We start from the raw sequence: 22,741 nt of genomic DNA, 5'->3' as shown, positions 1-22,741 counted from the left end.
CCTGATCGCGATTACGGGCCTAAACCGAGTCATTGAACGTTTTGATAAAGCTTGCTACCGCATCAACCTTAATAAGACTTCCAAGGTCATCACCATAGCTTCGTTCTAATTAGAACAAATCTAGACGAAAATCCCGGCTGAACATTTGCCTTCATTCTACCCGAATCGGCCACTAATATCAGCTGGCACTCAGTAACCAAGTTTCTAACTTGATTCATGCCTTTTTATTCATTTATCACGCTCGTCAATACGGGTTTTTTCAGTAATTGAATTTTCCCAGGAAAGAATAAGTAGAATATCACGAAATTTATACAGAAAATAGTTCTTATCATAATTCATCAACATGATTTTTTTTAAGTTCCATAGTTTAGTTTTTTAGTTATAATATATAGTGTGGGGGGGGGGGGCCTTAAGATTTTCAAAAATAACATAAAAATGAACGATTTTTACGTTATTTTGTGGGGGGGCCGAGTGCCCCCCCCCCCCCCACAATATGACGTAAAAACGTTATTTTGTGGGGGAGGGGCACGTTTTAGTCGTGTAAATTTGTTTGTATCGATAGACTTATGAATTTACTGAGTTATATGTGTCAAATTTGCGTATAAAACCACTTATTAGTCATTATATCATGTTTGTTTACTACATAACTTTTAGCAGTAGGTCAGACCCATTCTGAAACTTTACAGCTACTTTTTTACTATAAAAAGGTATCTTTTATGACTGTATTAGTAGGTTACGTTCCTTCCTTAAGGGGTCCATCCTGGAAAATTTTTTCTTTTCATGCAAATAAAAAAAAATCTACTGAAAATATTTACAATATACACATACAAAATCACTGACCAAAATTCATGACATTTTACTATATAAATAACTGTCTTTAGTCACTTGCCACGGCTTTGTGAAAGATCCGGACCGTCTTCTTTGCTCTACCCGGGCTTAGAATGTACCCAAACATGCCCTTTCAGACCTAATAAAAGACAGTTCTAGAAAATATTAATTTAATATTATTATCCATTCGTTGTATACGTAGCTAATAATTTTAATTGATTTTTTTCACACTGAACCAACCTGTTTTTGTGTGTGTGTGTGTGTGTGTGTGTGTGTGTGTCTATATATATATATATATATATATATATATATTGTAACGGTTGCCAGTCCAATTAACGCACGTTGAGCACGTTACGACGTCTCTCCGGGACAGAATCAACATTCGGTATAATACTTCTGTTGTTACAGCTACTAAAGGCGCAGCATGTGAGAGAGTAAGAGAGACAGAGAGAGAATAAGCATCGAGAGATTTAAATTCAGCAACGTACAATGTTGCCACCTTCTCGCACACTGCTGTCAAGAGTTGACAACAGTGTGTCAGAGGGCATAGGTAAATCTGTGCTCGCGCTAGCGAGCCATTCCGAGTCTGTCTTCGCTCCGCTTCGTTTCGCGAATAGACACTCTGCGATTGCGATTATTGTGTGCGAGGTCAACCGAACCGAGGACAATCCGTCCGAGACCATCTTCGCGTGGGTTAGAACGGCCGTGCCGGCCACGTACATCTGTAAGTACTAGTTCTTATCAACTCTCGATTACTCGGGCGACTTTAAGCCTCCTCTCTCTCTCTCACCTCGACTACATGCTGGTAGCTGGCATGCGCCCGTCTGGCGCGCTTGTGTAAGCCAAGCACCAATAAACAGTTAATCTAAGTTTTACAATAATCCGCGAGTGTCATTGACTTTTCCTTCTTTTGAATCCACGTCCTGAGTACTACTGTCACCGCCGCGTGTTCATACGTCTTTACGTCCGTGCGCGGATAGATTATAGTCGGTAGAATTTAGTGCCTTCTGCACAGCCGACGGAATCGGTGAATAGTAACATAAACAACAAACAATTTAAAATAATAATGACGGCCGAGCTACCGCCATAAGATATATATATATATATATATATATATATAAAACAAATAGTTTATTGTACGCTACGTTTACTTTACATTTAAAATTTTAATTTAATTTTAAAACGCAAATAAGAAACTGGACGTATTAACAGGGCCTTAACTCGCGCACAAAAAGTTACTCTGACTAAATTACTGGAAGAGGGAGTCGTATTGCTCCGTTCCGTTCGAGCTCGGTTGAGCGAATGAGGCTGAGGAGCTGAATGAAGCGCCTTTTATTTCCTGAGGCGCTACTGCGACAAGCCACTGCTGCGCGCTTCCCCCTCCAGTCCGCTGCTACTGCTACCGCTTCCCCCTCCAGTCCGCTGCTGCTGCTGTCGCTTGCAGCGCACACAAGTCGGAACCGTTACAAGTAAAGAAGACGGTCCGAATCTTTCACAAAGCCGTGACAAGTGACTAAAAACACCTATTTATATGGTAAAATGTCATAAATTTTGGTCAGTAATTTTGTTTGGTATATATATAATATTTTTGGTAGAAATAGTGTATATTGTAAATATTTTCAGTAGCTAATTTTTTTCACTTTACACAAAAAGAAAAATTTTTTATTTAATATATAATCGTCGCTACGATATTTTTAACGGGTTTGTGGATGTTCGTCGCAACTGACAATACAATACTTTTTCTATAAACTGTTGACAGTTTTCGTGCGCAGGACTTTACAAACATAGCGTCCACCCATATTGGGGCACCGTATAACATAATTGATGTAGTTACACTGGCTAGGAGTAACCTTCGACCCTGCGTTGGCCCACCTACATTCGTCATTAGTCGCGATAGTGCAGCACCGACTTTTGCTGCCTTATTACTCACCCTCTCGAGATGCTGCTTAAACGTTAGTCTGGCGTCCATGGTGATTCCTAGGTACTTAATGGTCGGCTGAAAGTCTATTTCGTGTCCGTCCACTGCGAGCGTTATTGTCTCTATTTTCTTCGTATTAGATATAAGAATAGCCTCCGTTTTATGGCTAGCAAGCTTAAGTCCAGTCTGCTTTAGTCAATCGTGGATTATACCTACTGCCTCATTAGCGATTTCCGTCACCTCTTCCTTTTGCTTTGCTACTACCACTACTGCAATGTCATCTGCAAACCCAACAACCGTTGCCCCTTCAGGTAGCTCTAGCCTAAGTACTCCATCATACATGATGTTCCACAATAATGGGCCAAGCACTGACCCTTGTGGGACCCCTCCGGTTACTTGATAGGTTTTCATGCCGCTATCTGTGTCATACAAAAGGGTTCTGTCTTTCAGGTAGTCAGACATAATCCTTCTTATATATGCGGGTACCTCTTTTTTCCGTAGTGCTTCGTGTATCTTGCCCCAGCTGGCTGAGTTAAACGCATTTTTAACATCCAGTGTAATAATAGCACGGTACTTCTTGGCTTCTCCTTCACATCTCTTCCCTTCTATTGCAGTTCTAACGGTGTCGACTACTAAGCTTACGACGTCAAGAGTGGAGCATTTTTTCTTGAAGCTGTATTGATATTCTGCTAATCCACCTGGTTTTTCAACGACTTGGTAAATTCTAACGCCGATTGTGCGCTCTAAAATCTTGCCCGGGGTGTCCAGCATGAAGAGTAGTCTGTATGAGGCAGCTTCTCCAGGTGGCTTATCTCCTTTTACTAGTAGTACCAGGCGTTACTTCTTCCAGTTCTTAGGAAACGTCCCTTCTTTGAGACATGAATTGTACAGGTCCACAAAGATATCGAGGCGTGCCTGTATAGCTTCTTTTAATGCAATATTGGGTATGCCATCCAGGCCTGGAGCTTTGTTGTTCCCAATTCTTTTGCATGCAGTCCCTTTGTCCCTTATACTTGCGGATAAAATTAAATAAAATTTCAACTGTAAACGTAACGAACAATAAACTATTTGTATATATATATATATATATATATATATATATATATATATATATATATATATATATATATATATATATATATATATATATATATATATATATATATATATACAGGGTGACCCAATTTAAACGGGCACCGCTCATAACTCGTCAGGGACAGCCACAATCGAAAAAATGGTAGAGACCAAAGTTGTAGGATATCGAAGGGGCAACCCGATGGTGACCTTGGATTTGACTTTGAACGCGTTTTTCAAGGTCATTTGAAGGTCAACTTTGGATTTTTAAATAGGAACCCCATTCTTTTATTGCGGGAGTGGAAAGAGCGGTAAATTTTACGTTCAGAATGGTATGTTCGGTTGCGGCACTGAAGGTCATCTCAATGTCCTGCAGCCAGAATGAAACCCCGCCTACGTAATTCCTCTAGCAACGCCAAATTAAAAAAAAGTGGTAGAGACCAAAGTTGTTGTATAGGGGGGGGGGGGGGGAGAATTGTGACCTCGAATTTGAGCCAGTCCTACAAGGTCATTTCAAGGTCAAATTATTTTTTTTCAAACTTTACTTTTACTTTGTATCCGAGATGAAATCCCTTCTTAGATGTTCTCTGTCCAGCGGCCAAGACGCAAATGAGCCCTCGCTAGCGTCCAAACATAAGTCTCGCTATTCCCCGAATGATCCCTTCCGACGGTTAACTTGCGAATGACTCCTCTAGGTGGTCGCCACCTACCTACCCGAACTCCTGATGTGCGAAAAATAAAAATGGCTCCCGAAATAAGCCTTTTAAAATAAGTCCCGCGCTCAGTCTTGCCACCGCGACTCCGTCGAACCTTCCCCTACGACGCTTAACTCACGAATGATTTTCAAGCAGGCGCCCGGCCCCGCGCCGTACCTGCCGCCCGAACTTTCGATTTGCAAAAATAAAAATAGCATCCGAAAATTGTCGAAAGAGTCTCACACTCGGCCTTCCGCCAAAAATATTAACGAAAATTTTTATTAAAAAGCCAATCATCGATACAGAAAAAGAGTAAAAGTAAAACATCGAAGTATTGTAGAAAAACGTCAAAGTTTGATAAAAACGTAAAAAAAATATTAAATGTTTTATTTTTAAAAAATCATAAATTGATAAACCGTAATACCAAAATATGAATAGAATTTTACAATAAAAAGCCATCGATACAGAAAAAGAAAAAGTAAAACATCGAAGTATAAAGTAAAAAAGTTTTTATATTTATTTTACACACATTTATTATTTGAATCAGAAATAAATTGCATTATGTTTTTTTAAATAACGTTGTTGTTTTTCCATTTAATTTATTCATAAATTATTATTGTTTTAAGTATACATAGATATACATACATACGTATGTTTGTATACATATGCTATCCACACATACATGTAAACACGCATGTTGAAAATACATATGTATAAGCAGAATTATAAAGTTTGTAATACATACCATGTCGTCACACAGATTATACATACAATTACTGGCAACAGTTAATATAATTATTTAGTGATAATTCCACTGTATAAATATTTTAATTCTATTAGAAATATTTTTGCAGCAGAAATTGGTAGGTACTTAAATTTTTTGCACTTTTCTATTAGATAAGTAATAATAAACAACCAACAACACTAAAAAATGTATGTTCATTATTTAAACTTGTACAATATGTAAGCTGTAAAATATTGTATTTAACACGATAATAATTAATTAATAACATACATATTAATATAAAATATTGCATCTAAAGTTATGTTAATGTAAAAAAATTTTTATCTAACGTAACAGAATATTTATTATTGTTAACAAATGAAGATTGTACTTTTTACATCATTTCATTTAATATTAAAAATAATACGAATATACATTTTCTATTAAAATTTTTGTATTAATGTCTTGTATAAAAAAAGTTCTGCAATACGTAATGAAGGTATTTCTTGAAGAATCAATTTACTTAAAATTAAAAAATGTTTGATATAATTTCAAGTCATAGCGATTATTCTAGAAAATATTGTTTAAGAGCTAAATATTCCGATTAATTACCCATATTTTAAATGTATGTATAAGTTTGATTTCAATTCATAAAATTTAATAAGTTAAAATAAATCTTTTACTAAAATACAATTTTAACTATTTTATAAGTTATCTATTAAAATTTACTTTTAACACTTTTGGAATTACAAAATATTTATTTATTATCTATTTCATAAAAGCTTCCTAATCAATAAATTATTTTATAATAAAAAATTAATAATTACTATTTGCAATTAAATAATTGTTTAAGTAGTTTTTTATTTATTATTTTTTGCAGAAAACAGTCTAAGTTCTAGTAATGCAGTAGAATTTTTAAATTTATTTAGATATTTATCGACTTCAAATACTAATTTAATAATTGAAAATATGTGATTTGAGTCATTTTTTTTATTTTTGTAATATTTATAATCTAAGTAAATATGCCGGACTATAGTCGAAGCGAAATTGTTGATATTTTATTGATTTTGGGAGAGTGTCGAAGAAATTATAATGCAGCAGCACAATTATATCGGAGGCGTTTCCCAAACAGAAATCATCATCCATCTCGAAGTACGATCCAGAGAATTGAACAGCGAGAGAGGCGAGGACCTCAAAGATCACGACAACGTCATAGAGTAATGACTATCGAGCGAAATGATCCACGAGTATTGGTGGTGCTTGCTATGATTTATTTAGATCCTCATATTTCAATTCGACAAATAGAAGTACGATCTGGCATCCCGAGAGAAACAGTGAGAAGAATAACAAGACTCCATCGTTACCATCCATATCATATTACTTTGACCCAAGAGCTAACAGAACGTGATTTTGAAAGAAGGTTACGATTTTGCCAATGGGCACAGGAAAGATTGCAAAACGATCCACATTTTTTCAGGTACGTCATGTTTTCCGATGAAGCCACTTTCCATAATACAGGTCAACTAAACCGACACAATTCCCACTATTGGTCCATTGAAAATCCTCATTGGACCCGTGCAGTCGATCACCAACATCAATAGAGTCTTGTAGTATGGTGTGGTATTGTTAATGGCTATCTAATTGGGCCTTACTTTTTTGACGGTAATGTTAACAGAGATAGATACCTCCATTTTCTGACAAATGAATTACCAAATCTGTTAGAAGATGTTAATATACAAACCAGAATGCGTATGTGGCTTCAACATGATGGTGCACCTGCGCATAGAAGTTTAGATGTTCAAGATTTTTTAAATCAAACATACCGTAATAGATGGATAGGTATTGGACGTGGTGAAGATCATGTTGAGTGGCCTCCACGATCCCCAGATCTCACGAGCCCAGATTTTTATTTATGGGGCTTTTTGAAAAACAGCGTGTATGCGGACGCCCCTACTACTAGAGAAAATATGATGCAAAGAATCATTAATACTTGCAGAGGCATACCAAGGCATGTGCTTCTGTCGACTGTTGGAAGCTTTGAGCGAAGAATTCAACTATGTATTAGACATCATGGAGGGATTTTTGAACACTTAATTAGGTAAAGCTTAAACTCTATTTATAAAGTGATTTTTTCATGGTCTTGCCTTCATCTGCCGGTGTCTTCACGTCTTGCCTTCATCGGCCGGGCTATGATTCTTGCCTTAATCGGCCGGTGTCTTCACGTCTTGCCTTCATCGGCCGGGCTATGATTCTTGCCTTAATCGGCCGGTGTCTTCACGTCTTGCCTTCATCGGCCGGATCAAAATGGGACCTGAAAATCCACCCTGCTACGTCCTCGTCGTGGGTCCTGGACATCAAGTTTTATAATGATGACAAAACGCAGGAAATGGTACGCTAAATGATTAAAATCTTTTCTGCTATTTTAAATTTACTACTTCGTTTAAAGTGCAACATTTTACACGCTTTCAGGATCCGGAGTCGAAAAAGTGGGTGCTGTTTGAAAAAAAATAATTTGACCTTGAAATGACCTTGTAGGACTGGCTCAAATTCGAGGTCACAATTCTCCCCCCCCCCCCCCCTATACAACAACTTTGGTCTCTACCACTTTTTTTTAATTTGGCGTTGCTAGAGGAATTACGTAGGCGGGGTTTCATTCTGGCTGCAGGACATTGAGATGACCTTCAGTGCCGCAACCGAACATACCATTCTGAACGTAAAATTTACCGCTCTTTCCATTCCCGCAATAAAAGAATGGGGTTCCTATATAAATATCCAAAGTTGACCTTCAAATGACCTTGAAAAACGCGTTCAAGGTCAAATCCAAGGTCACCATCGGGTTGCCCCTTCGATATCCTACAACTTTGGTCTCTACCATTTTTTCGATTGTGGCTGTCCCTGACGAGTTATGAGCGGTGCCCGTTAAATTGGGTCACCCTGTATATATATATATATATATATATATATATATATTATATTGCTTCCTTCCTGAGGAAGCCTTATAATAGTAATTTTTGAAGTTTGTGTAAAAACATGTGGAAAGTGTGTTTTAATGCATTTTTGGTCGAAAAGGGGGGGGAGGGAGGGAAAATCCACGCTAGAAAACGCGGTTAGAATCGCGGAAACTTAGAATGCACGCAAAAATTGACAGGCGATTCTTAGATCAGCTTTTGTCGGGGCTTGGGTTTCACAGGTTTTTTTCTTACTTCTTCGTGTAGCTTTTGACTTGTTTCGAAACAAATAATTTAATGTATGGTGAAACGCAATTATTACCACTACGTTATCTAAATAAATTTTTACTTTATTTGTTTTTTTTTTCGCTATAAAAATATGTTTTCTCAACACGTGCATGAAAAACCCGTTTCCATACATCTAAAGTGAATGACAAGCTTCTCATTTCGAGCGTGCGGGAGGGAATCATTCCCTCCGGCTACTCAAAAATACTTTAAGACTTTCAAAGAAAATTTTCAAAAATGTTTCCATATTTTTATTGTAAATGTACCGCTCATTATCTTGTAATTTCCCTTCGTTCATTTCATTTTTTTTTACATCTCACTTGTATTGTAAATGAATTTTGAAAGTTTTACACGACTCAAAATAAAAAACTTCACATTAACTCCATATGCATAAAAACGGGTCTTTACATGCACTTGTCAAAACAAGTACAGTGTGCAACAAGGGAGGGGAGGGCAATTTCTACCTCGGGTGAAATTTGGGCAGTCGTCTCCGTTTTGGGCGCCTGCGGCGCCCTCAACTTTAACTCTGGCTCAAATCTCACCCTTGTTAGAAACAGCCCGTTTCTCCCCCTAGTTGCACAATATACTATTTATACCTATGAAAAATAAAATTATTTTTTAACGCGTACGCCTCATTGTACATTTTTCTACAGTATAATTCTTTGTATTAATGTACTAATTACGACGCTTTGTACGGTAACCCTTACTATAAATAAATGCAGTTTAAATTTGAAAATTTTTGTTCCATTTTCGTTCTGTCATTGTCTCTCAGTAGTAGTGAATTTAGACGCGCTCCGCGCGTTTTAATTTTTTTGCTTTTTAAGGTTAAGTAAAGTTTTAAGATACTTGTACATACATGAACGACTCATTCATAAGAGTCAGGTACAGACCATCCTTTTTGATATAAAGGTGAAATTTTCTTTTTTTCAAAAAGTGTTTTCGTTAAGGTTAGAAATTTATGCATACAAGTTTTATAGGTTATGATGTGCACTGCCTTAAGTCATACAATTTTGAATATCAGTAACTATTTAAGGGGCCACAACACCTTTAAACTTAGAAATAATCGATTTTTTTATTGATAATTTTGACAGAAAAGGACCCCAGAAGAATCAAACAGGAAAGTGGCTCCGTATGAAATGAGATGAAAGTTTATCTTACTTGTAGCTTATTATCTGCTAAACAAAAGTCCCCATGGGCCCAAGTCTTGAAAATGAGTCAATTTTAAGTAAATAATGATTTAAGACGCCGGTTTCGCTCAAGGTTAGGGAGACCATGCGCACAACTTCAGATGGTCGTCGAGCGCAACAAGTTATTGTTTACATAACCCAATTTTACATTGACATTATTTTACGTTGGTGGCAAAGAGGCGTGCGGAGGACGAAAATTCCCGCCGACGGCAACGACAGCAGTAATTCGCATTACGTAAGTAAGACATAATTTTGTTACTTCTCTGGTCACTTGCCGAACGTGAATTTTTGTCTAAGTAATAAGTTTAATAGACCACCAAGAGACACTTCGAAAGCTAGCATACCTCCGAGAGTATTTGTCGACGATCGAAGATCGCTCCAAGTGTATTTGTCGACGATAGCAGATCCCTCCGAGAGTATTTGTCGACGATCGAAAGTACCTCCGATGGCGGTTATACGCATTTCATTTCCCCGGACGCGTGCAGTCGCGTCGTCGGAGTGCTGCAGTTGGTGACGATATGGCGAGAAGTCGAGAAAGCAAGACAGAATTTTTAATTATAACACTTCGAAATCTATCTCTTGTCGATCGACAATACTTCCGAGAGTGTTTGTCGACGATCGAAGAACCCTCCGATAGTATTTCTCGACGATCGAAAGTACCTCCGAGAGTATTTGTCGACGATCGAAGATAGCTCCGAGAGTATTGCGGTTTCGTATCCGTTCTGTATAATGAACTTTTTCGAACTAACTTTTTTAAATGACCGTGTGTATTCGCTGTCTCTTTGAACGTTGCTATTAATACTTAAGAGATCTTTGAAAAATCAATATCTTCTTAAAGTTGGCGTTTCCATAGTAACTACATATTTCATTTAACGGTGTTTAGAACCATTCTCACGTAAAAAATCAACAATAGACAGACACTAGAAGTCGACAACTTTTTATTAGTTTAGATTTTTTTATAATTATGTGTTTAATTTTAATGTGTTCAGACAATTATAAACTGCTAAAAAATACGATAACATTTCATATTTTATATTCAAAATAACAAAAAAATCATTTCCGGTTGGCAGGAAGCTTCAAAAACTGTTAATTTAAGACAAGGACTTCCAGGAATGGCTAAGTCTTGTTAGGACACTCTGATTTGTGCTTTTCTTGACCATGGGCAGTCGAGTTTTGCTAACATTTGCAGGAAGCAATCAAGTTGTGCTAATGTACGCGGAAACTTTAAAATTGTGCTACTCCTCGCAGGAGCTTTCAAGTAGCAAATTTGAACTACTCTTCCCAGAAACTTTAATTTGCACTACTCATTGCGTGAGCTTTTAAGATGTGATACCCTTCGCATGAAAAGCGCGCGATATTTGAACTGTATTAGTCTTCGTAAACGAATAATAACTTTGAGAAACGATACAGTGGTCTTCAATTTTATTGAATAAATACACTTATAAAATGTGCAACAGGATAGCAGTTTGTTATAAATCAAATAAAAATATATTTTAACGAAATGAAACAAGTCTTGAGTTACGATTGACTGAAATAATGAAAAACAAGCTAATTATGGAAGTTACATTTTTTTTCTTATGAATTACAGCAATATTTATACAAATGTTGCAAAAGCGTGTTTAGCATGCATACTATTGTAGCTGAAATATGCAAGAGCTTTATCAATAGGACCTGATACATTCCTTGTATTCTCGGTCTATCGTTAACGACTACAGCACTCCGACGACGCGGCCAAAGACGCGGCTGCATGAGTCCGGAGACATGAAATGCGTATAACCGCTGATGTTACCGTCGACGAGAATTGTCACTCTCCACACGCCTCTTGGCCGCTAACGTGGAAAATCACCCTATATAGACGAGAAAGAAATATTAGCGAGATTTGCTGACGCGTGTATAGCCTAAATATTTTGGTAGCTAAAGTATGCAAGAGCTCGATCTACATGTCAAGCTCATGTGGTCGAGCAATACTATTAGAAGGATTGTCGATTGTCGACAAACACTCTCGGAGGTATACTAGCTATCGAAGTGTCTCTTGGAGGTCTATTAAACGTATTACTTAGACAAAAATCCACGTTCGGCAAATGACCAGAGAAGTAACAAAATTATGTCTTACTTACGTAATGCGAATTACCGCTGTCGTTGCCGTCGGCGGGAATTTTTGTCCTCCGCACGCCTCTTTGCTGCCAACGTAAAATAATGTCAATGTAAAATTGGGTTATGTAAACAATAACTTGTTGCGCTCGACGACCATCTGAAGTTGCGCGCATGGTCTCCCTAACCTTGAGCGAAACCGGCGTCTTAAATCATTATTTACTTAAAATCGACTCATTTTCAAGACTTGGGCCTATGGGGACTTTTGTTCGGCAAATAATAAGCTACAAGTCAGATACACTTTCATCCCATTTCATACGGAGCCACTCTCCCATTTGATTCTTCCGGGGTCCTTTTTCCGTAGAACATGCTCCTGAAACCCATTTACAAAAAAAAAAAAAAAAATTCCCGCAAAGTTATAAGCAAAATACTAAAACATTTTTACCATTTTATTGTAAAATTGCGTATTTTGCATTTTTTGTCTAATACGACTTATAATTTTAATTTTAAGTTTTATAAATTCAATCTAAAAGATATTTTCATTGTAAATGTTAAAAATACTAGTTTTTTTACCGTAGTATGTATATAATACTTGTCGTATTTATTTTAGTAAATAAATTGGAGCGTATTCATAAGATTTTTGGCGTCTTTTCAAGATAAATTTCTAGTTTCGCTTCTGATATAAGGCTCCGATCGAAACGTAGGGACATTTATTTTAATTTAAATATTGCGCATCTGCGCGCCACCTGTAGGAAGATTAGAATTAATGTGTCGGAGAAGGACCGAGCGACCGTTCTGCTGTTCTGCTAGCAGATAGCAAATATTTCAAAACACAGCTGATATCGTCCTGGGATGTGTATGACGCTGAGTAAACACAGCTGATGTCTAAATACATAAAGCTGATATTTTTTGTGTTTTTAAATTAATCTAAGTAGTGTTTGTAATGTTTTTGAGGTTATATCTTACAGCTTATAACCATTAAAAGAAGAAAAGAGAAGTGTTTTTTTCAAAGCAGAGCAGTGAAGTTTTTTAAAAAAGTGTAAAGTGATTTTAAAAATTTGTGTGATCATCAAGATACCAAGGGCAGGTTTGCGAGTATCCATCCAGACAAGAAGTACTCTCGAGGAAGAGACCAAGAAGATTTCTAGGTAACAAGTGAGGATGTACCTGCCAACAAGTCAAGACCTTCAAGTTCAGCAAGAAAAGATCGATTGATATCAATATTCTATTTCCTGCGCTCAAGGACCTTTTGATTTGCAACCAATACCATGGCAAAGTTCTAATTGGCGAGTCCGAAGCTCAAGGATTAGGAGTCAAGATTGAAATTGTGTATATTAAGTGTGGTCAGCTGGCAGCTATCAACTCATGCAGAAAAGTTTGAATCAAGAACCATGCTTGCTCTTGGACTTGGACACGCGGGTCTATCAACATTTTATGGGTTGATGGACTGCTTAAAACCGATGACTTAGTCTGTATGTGATGCAATTAACGAACAATTCAGTGAAGTGTATGAAAAAGTGGCCAAGGACTCCATGAAGACTGCAGTGATAGAAGAAAGAGCCGCTACAGAGACTGAAACATACGAATTAAACATTTATGGAGATGGTGTGGCTGAAGTGTTCTTCTCTGTATTTCTTTAGTTTATTTTTATGAAATTGAAATCCTGATTTATTTAATCTTTTTCAGCTGACCCTGGTAACACTAACCTGCTCGGTGACATTTGGAGGTTAGACCGGTCATTTTCTACAGTTTTAACTTAAATATTTAACACAGTGACCAAAAAAAGATAAGTATAAAGTGTTATCATCAGCAAGAATAAAATAACCTTTTTGTTACATTTCTATGAAAATTCATGAAATGCCTTTTTTTGTTTGCATGTAAAAGAAGCCGTACAGAGCCCAAGGGTATAAGTGAATATTCTACATAATTGCTGAGAGTCAAGACCTATGTGTGTGGAACATAGAAAACTTGCCTTTTTCGAAAGACTTAACTTTTTGAAAGTTTACTGCACAACTATTAAAATCGGCGTCTTATCAATGCGAAGCTGGACTATAATATTACGAAAACTTGACATCAACTTCCTGGAAGAAGCGATTGGCCTCTTGTGGCCAAAGATAAAGTGTAGATCGGACTTATGATTGGGTTCACAGGGCCTAAGCCTTAATCAGGAGATGTCGAGGGTAAGATTGGGGAGAATGACAGTGAGGGCAAAAGGATGGCTGCTTCCACGCCTGAAGTCAGTCAACAGAGAGTTTAAATTATAGATAAAAGAGAATCATGCTTTTACCTGTAGGGTCTGATTTTTTATAACAATTAGCTGCATCAACATAATTAGTCGCAGCATCGTGTTTACTGCCAGCTTTTGCATTAAGTGTAGCGGCTTGGCAAAAAGCATTACCTGCTCCACCCCATTTCTTTGACATCTTTAACAGATTTGCAGCACGTTGGTAGGATTCAACAGCTTCTTCAACTTTTGAAGAACCTCTGGAAAATCATATAAAATACTAAGTAATGAGCATACCCATAAGACTTTTAATAAATTGAATTAACTTGCATACATTTCTTTAAAATAAAATTGAATACAAATTGTATATTAACATGCATTTAAAATTTTTGTTATATTCGCTGAATGTAAACACAAGTAAAATTTAATTTACTGTTTACATTAATTTTTTTCCAATTCTGATGTCATATTTCGAAAGATAACACAATTTTACGTTAGAATTCATGGTTGCAAACTTTTTTTGAATACGTGCAGAAAATAGACCTTTTTTGCAGGGAAAACGAATAAAATTCGAGTTTTTCACGCTGCGGGAGGAATAGAACATTGTGCAACAAGGGGAGAAAATTCGGCGCATTTCAAGCCGTGCACAATACAGTTGTTAGTTTTTGTATTTAGAATTCAAATATTCGCGCCTCTTCTCAGCTCAATTCTTGATCGAAATTAGCGGATGCACAGTTTTTACATATTTGTGACTAAATAGCAGATGTTTCACACTGATGCATCTAACCGCAAACATAAATTTTATGTACAAAAATGAGAGTTTTTATTTTTGAACGTTTGTACTTGAAACAATTAATAAATAAAAATGATTAAGAGTGCAATAATTTCTAAAAAATGAGCCATAAGCGTATTTTTTCAAGAATTTATAAAAGTTGCAACAACTTAAACAACTCGTATTTATAGCGGGAAAAAATGACTTTGTTGCAACACCTTTAGTGAAAGTGCCACATTCTCTCCCGGCACCGGAAATCGAATGAGGTATTTTTACTCGAGGTGTTGCAAAAAATAGCATATTGCCCTCGGGAGGGAAATGGTGAGCCTTCGACTCGGGTGGCAATTTACACTTGCTATGGACTTATGAGTTCTTTACCTCCCTCGTGGTATAATATACTATGTTTCTGATTAATGACCATTTTTCCCCGCTCGTGTTCAAACTTTTTCACACACGCTTGGAATGCGCGATTTTCTACGCTACTTTCTGGCGTGAATAGAGGTCCATTTCATGCCTGAGTTCCCTGGTAGCAAATGGCCGATAAGTTCTGACCCATTCCCTAGCGACTTGGTAGAAATAGAACCCGCCGAGAAATATGCGTAGTTTCTACGCTAAAACCCGAGTAGTAGAAGTTCTCTTAATTTTTTGCGAATGATGAATATTTAGCCTATCAATTCATCTAGAATGATTTTGAAGGGAAAATATAATTTTCAAAGCGCCCATTAAGAGTGAAAACCTAATCCTACACATGCATACTGTATTACAGTATGTACAAGCATGCTGTACTGACTGATTTTGTGTTGTTCAAGTGCAATTAGTGTGAAAAGTGTTATTGACGCTCAAAGTCACCAATGATGAGGTTTGTACAGGTATTTCAATCTCATCAGTATGCGAGCACTCAACTACCAAATCTCTCATAATCGTGGTGTAACGGTTTAACTTTCCCCAAGAGTCTAGATAGTCAGTCGGTTCCAGGATCAGTATAGGGGAAAGGAGCAAAAAAGAGTCTGTTTTTATATTCTCAACAATAACAAAATATATTTCTTAGTTAAACAATAGCATTTGGAATCAGTTGTTAAATCCCGGCTGAAACAGAAATCAATCATGCGTTTTGTTAAAAATACTTCGCCTTTACAAGTAGAATTGTTTAAACTAACGCGGTTAACAATTTACAAGAATATATACGCGATTTCGTTACAAGAATAATTCGGTGTTCGAGGCTGCGGTGTATCGGGTCGGTGACGGATTTTGAGGTTAGGAATTCATTCGGTACGGTGGAGTCGTGTGCGCGCGGCTACGCCGATCCGAATGTGTCGTGTAACAACGATCTCGACCGCTCTGTGTGCGCACAGTAACAGCCAGGATAGTGTCACGGTATTTTGAGGTTATCCCTCGGATTTGTGGAGTCGTGAGCGCACGGCTTCACAAATCATCGTCGCTCGTCTCGTTCTTCTCTTTATCCTGTGTGCACACAGAGATAAAGCGAGTCGTGAGATGTCGGCGTAAGGCTGGCTTTGTTGGTTAGGAATTTACCTTTGTTTCACCAGGACGTGAGCGCACGACCGGGCGAATCGCCGGCGGAACTATTGTTACAAAATGCCAACACAAATTAAGTTAAAAAATTTCAGCTGTCTGAAGTATGATAGTTTTCAAATGAGAGCCAAAATAAAATAGTGAAAAAAAGTAATCGAAATCAATAAAATTTGATTTTGCTCTCACTTGAAAAGTATCATACCTAGAGGGCTGAAATTTTGCAACTTAATTTGTGTTGGCATGTTGTAACAATATATTGAGTTGAATTCATTCTAGCTGATATGAATTCGACTCTCATGTATAGACCCACCTGCATTTTTTGACGCCGAAGCCATAGGGTTCAGGGTGAAAAGCCGAACCAAGACTGTTAAGTAAATACTGATATGGCAGTCGGTTTCTAAATAATTTAACAAGTCTTAACGCAAAAGAACAGACATCCACTTTTAATATCATGGATTTACCGTGATTATGAGAGATTTGGTGGTTGAGAGTAACTAGCTCACATACTGATGAGATTGAAATACCTGTGCAAACCTCATCATTGGTGACTTTGAGTGCATCGATGACACTTTTTACACAGTGATTATAATTGAATAATAAAAAGTCAGTCAGTAAACAATGCTGTACCTACTGTCATGTATGAAAGTATGCATGTGTAGGGTTAGGTTTTCACTATTAATGTGCACCTTAAAAATCATGTTTTCCATTTAAAAGACATTATAGATGAATTTATAGGGTATATACATTCATCAATTTATGAATATTTTCAAACAATGTCAATGAAGAGCAGGATCATTGGTGTGAAAAGTAAGGTTATAAGAACAAATCATGGTGGAGAAAAAATTCTACCGAGATTTCTTCCAGAAATCATGTCTGATTTATCGGGGTTTTCATCTAGATTCTACTATGGAAACCTGCTAGATTTGAAAAATCTAGGGTAGTTTCCAGGTACTTTCTCGGGAACGCTGCTACCGGGGTTGTAAGAAAGTACTTTCCCTTCCGCTGCAGCAGGAAGAAAAGTAATTTTCCTCCCGCTGCTCTAAGATTTTAAAAATTGTCATAAAATGTTAAAAAAATGTTTAAAAAATGTTAAAACGTGTTAGAAAAGGTCAAAATGTCATTTTTTTAATACACTGTGAAATCCTTAATTTTTCATTCATTTTCTGTGCACGAAAAAGCGCCTATTCATGACCTAGTTAAAAACAGCACGGTGTGTAACAAGGAGGGAAGTAGCTTTATCAAACTCAGATGATATTGTGAGCACGAGTGAGAGTCTCAAACATCATCCTCGCTAAAAAAAATCCAATTTTTCCCCTTAGTTGCACAATATATTATTACACAATTTATTCAATTTTAGAAATTATTGATAAAAAAATGTTGGAAATACAGACGTTTGGTCATTAAGGGGGTTCGGAACCCAACTTTTACCGACCGAGTCAACTGAAGATTCTTCTTGGAGTAAGTAATGATTTTTGTCAGTATGTTGATTTTTAACAATTGACATTTTTAAAACTGATTTCACTTTATTCATTAGCGTATATTGATAAAAATACAGAAAAACTTATGTAAGCTATAAACATCAGACAATTTCTTTAAGGATTGCATAACATTTTAGAGGAGAAATCATAATTATAATACTAAGATACCGAACGGTGACGATGGTTACAAATACTTGGCAATTGTAATTGACTTCGATCTATGGACACATCCAATATCTCTCAAATTAGCTCCCCCTTCATTTGGGTGATTGGGTTAAAATTATGCTTTATTACACATTATTTTTAACCCAACTTTTGTTATTGGGTTAATAATGGACGATTTTTACATAATTTTACTGTTTCTGGCTCCCCCTCATTTTGGGTTATTGGGCTCCCCCTCATTGGGCCTCCCTCTCATTTTGGCTTGCCTTGATTATAACTTCCTGATACTTATTGATAGATTTTTGAGATCATTCGGTAGAATGTTAAATACACTCACAGCCACGTAATAGCTGCTTTTTTTGCTTACTGTTTTATCAATTTTAGGCAATGGTAGATTCTTGTTTTGCGTCTTATTTGTACTTCTTATACATCTGTCTCTTAACTCGTTATAATGATATACTATACACTCTAGTTCGAACATTTGCGTTATACGTAGAGGTTGGTTCTGTGTTATATAATAGTTTTTATTTATAATTCGAAGTATTTTCTTCTGTATACCTTGAATTAAATTTAAATAATTGCTATAAGCCCCACCCCATGTAATTATACCATAGTTTGTAATACTTTGAAAGAAGGCATAATATAGTAACATTAGCGATTTACTATCCATAAATTTCTTTAGCTTCGCAAAAATAAAGATTAAATATCTTGTTGATTTTATAATATAATTTATGTGCTTATCCCACTTCATGTTATAGTCTATTATTAAACCTAAATATTTACAACTGTCTACTCTATTTATTACATTATCACCAATTCTGATGTTTAAGGTGCTAGGCACACTATCACAGTAATTGCCATATGCAATATATACGGTTTTGTTTACATTGAGCGATAATTTATTTAGGTTTAGCTATATTGCTACCTTACGAAGATATTCATTTAATCTTTCTTGTGCAGCTGTCCACGAGTTATCAAATGAAATATAACTGTGTCATCTGCGTAAGATACTATAGTTTCATTTTGAATATCTATCAATAGGTCATTAACGTAATAATAATATAAAAAATATCTGATGAGTAATTTTAATGCTTCTCCTCTTACATTATATCTTTCTAATTTGTCCAGCAGTATACTGTGATCTACAGCATCGAAGACTTTCGCCAGGTCTAAGAACGTTGTTATAATCGGTTTACTTTTATCTAAGTTTGTATAATATTTGTTAGACAGTTAAGAGCATTTTTCGTTCCTCTCTTTCTTATAAAGCCAAATTGTTTATCAGATATTATTTTGTGTTTCATGATAAGATTATAAAGTCTATTGTATATGATTTTTTCAAATATTTCGGCAATGTTAGAAGTTAGCGATGTTGGTCTATAATTACTAATACAACTATTGTCTCCCGATTTATATATAGGTACAATATCTGCTTGTTTCAGTGCATTAGGCCTGATTGATTGCTGTATGCTTAGATTAAATATATACTCTAATGGTTTTAATATATGTTTAGATAAATTTTTGATAGTTATTGCACTAATATTATCTATCCCACCAGCCTTTTTTTTCATTGCAATAATTATATTTTGAATTTCATACATATTAGTTGGATTAATAAAAATTGAGTAGTTGTTTCTAACTAGCAGTTTCAATTGCTCTAAGTCCATTTTTTAAATTTGATTGCTTAAATTTATTCCTACATTACAGAAATATCCATTCATAGTGTTCGCAATAGTAGTTGTATCCTCAATTTTTTTATCATTAACTATTATACTATCAAGTGATCCTCCTTGCTATGCTATGATTAATTACTATCTATTTATTTAGTAAATATGCAATTCAGAAAGTACTGACAGATTTCCACACCACTCAAGGGGTACTACCATGAACATACTGTAAATTTAGTGGAGTATGCTGTTAGTACGTTTTTTTTTTTAAATATTTTGTTAATAAACATCAACAATGTGTTTTTCTTAAATATCACTACTAACATTTATTACTCTTTATATAAGTCTTTTTACATTTATTATGTGTTTTTCTTCAATGTTTATTAGACTTATTATTAGAGTAATATGTTTTTTAGTAGCAAATTTATTTAATTTTTGTTACTAACGTTCATTAATAAAAAAGGGGTATCCCTAGTAGGCCTATTCCACTCTTATAATTTGCATTATAAAACTTTTGCTTGCATTTAAAATATACTTTTTTTCAAAAAAATAAACTTTCTCATATTTGTCCAATATGAAAACATGTATGTACATTTTTTGATTATGTTTCATATATATTGCTTTTTATGACCTATATGAGCATACTACTTTATAATTTTTTTTCTAAAAAAAATTAAATGCATCAATATAAATATTGTAATAACATGATTATAGTACAATTTTACTTATGTAATTTCATATGTCTTCTTATATTGTCAGCTCTATAAAATATTTTGTTACAATAAGTACATATTTGTAATTTTTTTTTTCATGTAAAAGTAAGTGTCGAATAAGGTGATTATGTCTTTTGAATAATATTCCGCATTTGTGACAAAGAAAGGTTTCAATGGCTGCATGCTCCTTTATGTGCCTTAAATAATTTTTCTTGAACTATACTAAGTACTTCTATCAGTAATTTTTAAAGATTCGTTGCGTACGATAAATGGCTCAAAATATTCCCAATTCTCATAAATATGATTTGCAATTTCGGCTCTAATTTTCATATGATTTTCTTCCTTATTAAACAAAAAATACGAAAAGCAACGAAATAAGCAATTGCTATCTCCAAGGATTTTTTCTATTTCACATTCTGACATTATATTGGATATTCTGTCTATCTACTATGTCGTCTATCTACTATGTCAAAATTTTATAGATCGAAAATACTTAACTTTCAATGTTGAGTATGGTTCTCTTTATCTCTCTCTTCCTATGTCTCTCTCTCCTTCTTTCTTTCAAATGATTACAGTCTGGATTTAGTATCCCGCACAATAATTTATACATAAAAACTCGCGATTTAATTTTGAATTAAGTTTTATAGGAATAACCAAACTATTTGTGCATATAGCATTAAAAAATCGCGAGTAAATCTTCGAATTTAACTCAAACGTAACCAAATTTTTGACGCAACGTGAATACAAAGCTGCCAAGAATTTGTTGTTATATGTTGTTGATACGGTTGCTATGCATTATGTTATAGGTAACCACTGCGAGTTTAAACATAATAGATTTTCGAATATCGAATACAATTAAAATTAGAACTGCAGTAGAAATATTTTCAACTTATAAATTACTACCTATTTCACAATTGGGGGTTGGCGAGCAAAGCGAGTTCAATTAAAAAATTAATCATTTTGGAATGAACAATCAAAATCGTAATGAGAAGATTTAAAAATGATAAAATTATACAATTAAAAACGAAAATTGAAATTAGGGGGTTGGCGAGCGAAGCGAGCAGAGGGTACCCCCCCTCTAGTATAATAAAAAAAAACAAAGAATCTAGTCTATATTTTTCACAAACTATCACACACTATGTCCTGTTACAATGCGTCCAGATCGGACGGGTGGGTGCCTATCACTACTACACAGCGCGTCCTCAGGTTGCGGATAAAGGAACAGCCCCTGAGAAGGAGGTTAGCTGCGAATAAATTGAATAAGCAGCCGCGGACAGCCGATAGGAACAGGCGTGGGTGTGATAAGCCTACACTGTCGAATGCATTCATCTCGAAACACTACGAAGCACCACAACAACAAAAACTTCTCAACAAAAACGGCACATCTCTTATCTCTTAATCTATCTCTTTCATCACACATTACAAAAATGGACAAAAATCCTGCTGCCGAGGAAGATGCGGGAGCGATGACAACTGCCCCGAAAGGGGATGTGTAGAATGAACATACATTCGGTTAAAAGTTTTAAATCCTTAAAAGATAGGCTCTCGTACATCCTCATCGAAGGTGAATGGTATAGATATGTATTTATTAATGTACACTGTCCTACGGAGGACAAAGAAGAAGAAGCTAAGGATCTCTATTACGAAACTTTCGAGCAGGTAATCGACCAGTTCGCGTCTTACGACACAAGAATAGTATTAGGCGATTTCAATGCTAAAATAGGTAGGGAGGAAATGTTTAGGCCTACTATAGGTAAGGAAAGCCTGCACGAAGCCAGCAATGATAACGGTATTAGGGTCATAAATTTCGCGGCGGCAAAAGATCTTATAATCAAAACTACGTGTTTTAAGCACAAGAACATACACAAGGCAACGTGGACATCGCCGGACGGGGTCACACAGAACCAAATTGATCATTTCCTCATTGAAAAAAGACGCCATACTAATGTTCTTGACGTAAGGGCTTACAAAGGGGCAGATAGCGACTCGGACCACTTCCTAGTAGTAGCCAAATTAAGAGCTAGACTAGTAGCGAATCAAAATAGTAAGCGAGCAAACAAGGTAGAAAGCTTCGATATTGAGAAACTACGTGATAGAACAGAGCGAATTAGGTACCAGATAGAAATTAATAACAGGTTTCAGGCACTTGAAGAAGCAAACACATCGCCGGAGGGGAATGACGAACCGAATAGCTTATGGGGGGACATAGAAAAAACGGTAAAAGAGGCCGCGAACAAAGTACTGGGTAAAAAGAAAAAGCCAAAGAGCAAACCATGGTTTGACGAAGAGTGCGAACTCTGGTTTGAAAGGCGCAAAAAGACTAAATTAGATAGCTTACAAAATAGAAGCGATAGGATCGTAGAAGAGTATTCTAACGTAAGGAAACAGACGAGCGCAATCTACAGAAATAAGAAGCGGGAGTATCAAAAGAATCTTATTAGGAGA

At 35.9% G+C, this 22,741-nt stretch overlaps 1 protein-coding gene across 1 annotated transcript in view; it reads right to left on the bottom strand.

The window, feature by feature from the left end:
• Positions 1-22,741, bottom strand: part of LOC100115630 (alpha-soluble NSF attachment protein) — an 83,901-nt gene that overhangs the window by 34,203 nt on the left and 26,957 nt on the right. The window contains exon 2 of the mRNA XM_031928223.2: positions 14,038-14,234. Within this exon, the coding sequence (XP_031784083.1) occupies positions 14,038-14,234 (197 nt within the window). The remainder of the gene's footprint in view (positions 1-14,037; positions 14,235-22,741) is intronic.

The sequence above is a fragment of the Nasonia vitripennis genome, assembly GCF_009193385.2.
Source record: "Nasonia vitripennis strain AsymCx chromosome 4 unlocalized genomic scaffold, Nvit_psr_1.1 chr4_random0005, whole genome shotgun sequence".
In the NCBI taxonomy this organism is placed as follows: Eukaryota; Metazoa; Arthropoda; class Insecta; order Hymenoptera; family Pteromalidae; genus Nasonia; species Nasonia vitripennis.
The sequence above is the reverse complement of the archived record's forward strand: the minus strand, read 5'-3'. Positions and strand labels throughout refer to the sequence as shown.